Source organism: Temnothorax curvispinosus, unplaced genomic scaffold (assembly GCF_003070985.1).
Source record: "Temnothorax curvispinosus isolate PA1 unplaced genomic scaffold, ASM307098v1 QBEX01009711.1, whole genome shotgun sequence".
Classification (NCBI taxonomy): domain Eukaryota; kingdom Metazoa; phylum Arthropoda; class Insecta; order Hymenoptera; family Formicidae; genus Temnothorax; species Temnothorax curvispinosus.
The window spans coordinates 1-2,895 of NW_020219491.1; the positions used below are offsets into that span (position 1 = coordinate 1).

The 2,895-nt window shown below is 34.6% G+C and overlaps 1 protein-coding gene and 1 long non-coding RNA gene across 2 annotated transcripts; both read right to left on the bottom strand.

Moving 5' to 3' along the window:
* Positions 1–26: 26 nt before the first annotated feature.
* Positions 27–1,118, bottom strand: LOC112459304 (inositol monophosphatase 2-like; the record flags this gene model as incomplete). The annotated part of the gene is made up of 3 exons (XM_025023340.1): positions 1,050–1,118; positions 306–436; positions 27–153 (listed from the first exon to the last, which is right to left on the bottom strand). Coding segments are annotated over exons 1-3 (327 nt in total), but the record flags the coding sequence as incomplete, so codon positions are not given.
* Positions 1,119–1,761: 643 nt separating this feature from the next.
* LOC112459303 lies at positions 1,762–2,682 on the bottom strand. The gene is made up of 2 exons (XR_003041305.1): positions 2,116–2,682; positions 1,762–1,816 (listed from the first exon to the last, which is right to left on the bottom strand). It is a non-coding gene; the product is annotated as an uncharacterized LOC112459303 (long non-coding RNA).
* Between the last annotated feature and the right edge of the window lie 213 nt (positions 2,683–2,895).

The following is a 2,895-nucleotide window of genomic DNA, read 5'->3' on the forward strand; positions in this document are numbered from 1 at the left end:
AGCTCTTTGCGAACCGTCAAACCTACGGATATACAGAAATGAGGAAATAAATGAAGGAAATTGAGGGTTCCGTCGATTGGATCGATGAACCATGTCGGTGCATCAGTCAATTCTGGCATTTCCCCCGTCCCAGTTGTTTCTTCCGCGATAATCCTGAAATGTAAGATATTTGAACATCCTTATATTAGTAGAATATAATGTGATCTTAGGATTATTTAATATTATAGGATTAATTATTAAGTTAAATTGAAGTCTGGTTATCTACTGATTTCCAGGTAGTCCGTTTTTATACGATTACAACTCACTTATGATCAGGAAACTCCCTGGATAGGCCATCAATAAGTATTTTCTCAATTTTTTGATCATGCTCTGTTACGAAATGCATATATGTTTTGTCATATCCAACTTTTTCGTCCCCGAAACTACACTTGAGTCTCTATGCACATAAATAATATGAAATAAATAAATACATAATTACATATATGTATCATACAAAAAAAGGAAGAAAAGTTATATTTAAAAAGGTTATGATTATTAATGATTAATATAAATATATATCTTGCTAAAAATTTAGGAAGAGTGAAGCTTTAACTTGTGCATTGATTTTTTAAAATCATTTTTAGGAGATTTATATAAGATATTAAATTTATTCTGCTTTAAGGATTTTGAAAGATATTACCATCAATAATATATTTTACATAGGTTCAAGAATAATTTAAGATTAATTTAAGATTTTTAGATGTTGCGTGTGTTATAGATGTGCCGTGTAAGAATTATTTTGGATTAATTCAGATTTAGATTAAAGTTTTTAGTTTAAATGTTTTTAGTTTAAACCTTAATCTAAATCTGAATTAATTTAAAATAATTCTTACACGGCACATCTGTAACACGCAACATCTAAAAATCTTGAATTGATTTTAAATTATTCCTGAACTTATGAAAAATATATTATAAATATATACCCACAGCTGCAACTTCGTCATTCAATTTTATCTCCAGAATTGTGCAATCCTTCCGCTTATCTTTATACATCATCAGCTGTGACTCACCTTACCAGCTTGCAACGTGAGTTCTTTCGCGAATTCGAAGCACTTTGCAATGTCCAGATCACTCGACATGATGATAGCCGTCGTCGTTGAGAATCGTGCCGGTACGACTGATCGATTCACCGTCGACTAACCGCTATAAATGAGGATTGGTGGTTAACTGCCCTTATCTCTGCAATTAGTGATATCTGACGCAAGTAATGCGGGTAAATAAATCTCAACATTTGAGAAAACACGCGCATTTTTCTCATTGCTATCAGCTGAGGGTCCATAAAAGTTTGTCTTGGGAACTTTGACGTTTGTTAGATAATGTGTAATAAAAAGAAAGATAACATGCCCGATATTATTTTTTTTACTCCCTGTATTTATTCGTATACATATTGACTTTTTTTATACAAATCGTAATACCTTACGCAATTATGCGTATTAATATTACATTTTTAATGTTACGTAGTAAGTAACATTATTTTTATACAGTTATAACTTATTAATTTTAGACGGAAGTCTTATTTATTTAATTAATACGATTACATTAAACATTTATATTCGAATCATATATGGCTACAACGTATTGATTACGTAATTACTTATCATCAGATAATCATGATGTGTGTACAATGCTGTTTATCAATCTGAATGTCAGATTGATCTGATCATCGGAAAATCGGAATAAAATATAAATAATACTTACTATTCAGTACACGCATGTTATTTCTTAATGCACTTACAACATAGTATTAGGTTTGGTCAGGTCCGCTGCTACTCTCAAACTGCAAAGTGTGTTCTCTTATGAGCTAGTCTCGCGTGCACTCTTACAATTAGCGTTATTAATCCTATGCATGACTTTTACTTGTTCAGTATACCCTGATTTGTTTTACATTGTACTTATCGCGTCATAATAGCGATTTTCAATGCCTCGTGGTCGACGATATTGTACACTTTGTTTCACACATATAATAGTTATATTCTAAAATCTATTCTCTAAATTTTTTGGAGTGGAATCTCACTCTGGAAGACCACGTGGAGTCTTCACTCTGACCAGAGATGAGATTGCGAGATGAATGCTCACCTGGGCAGCTTCACGCGTCAGTTTAATGGCAGTTTCGTAGTACACGTTCTCGGCGTATCGTGCCATTTCCGTACAACTTGGTGAACGCGCGGAACGAACGTGCGTCTGTTTCGACCTCGTCAGGAAATGCGCGAACGAGTACTGTGTTGCTTGTTTCTGCACCTCGTGCTTTTTCACTCGGATCGATTGCGCCTGTCGCAGTTACAATCCAAGAATGACGATCGGCGCATTCTGCCGGCTTATTCTGTCTGTGGGTTTTCCTCTCGAGGAGTTTTCGCTCGACGCCCTTCGCGGGGATTATAAATCTCTAATTACAACTCGTCAACAAGAGAGCATGATAATATGAAGTAAAATAAACTCGACTATCTATGCCTATTTGTTTGCACATGATAGGTATTACAATGTTCTAAATCCGTTACAATTTCAACATTTCATGCTGCTTTTCGCAGTGACGAGCTAATAAAACGAGATGTAATTGCCGTATAATGAGATACGATATCTGCCCGATACTATACCGTCTTGTCTACTTTATGAGATAACAATAATGCCATTCTAAAATAGACCTTGGTTTTATATCCTGCTCTGAGATGTACTTAATTGTACGCACCTGTCACTCACCATGATAATGTGAATGTCTTCCGACGACGCGATTGTTTTACAAAGAGGACAGAATAATCAACGCTATCTCGTTGGTTTATTTCCCACGCGATGTTTAGCTACTCTCTAAACGATTTAAAAAATTACAAGTTTTTAATAACACATAAACTTTCGCAGCCCAGG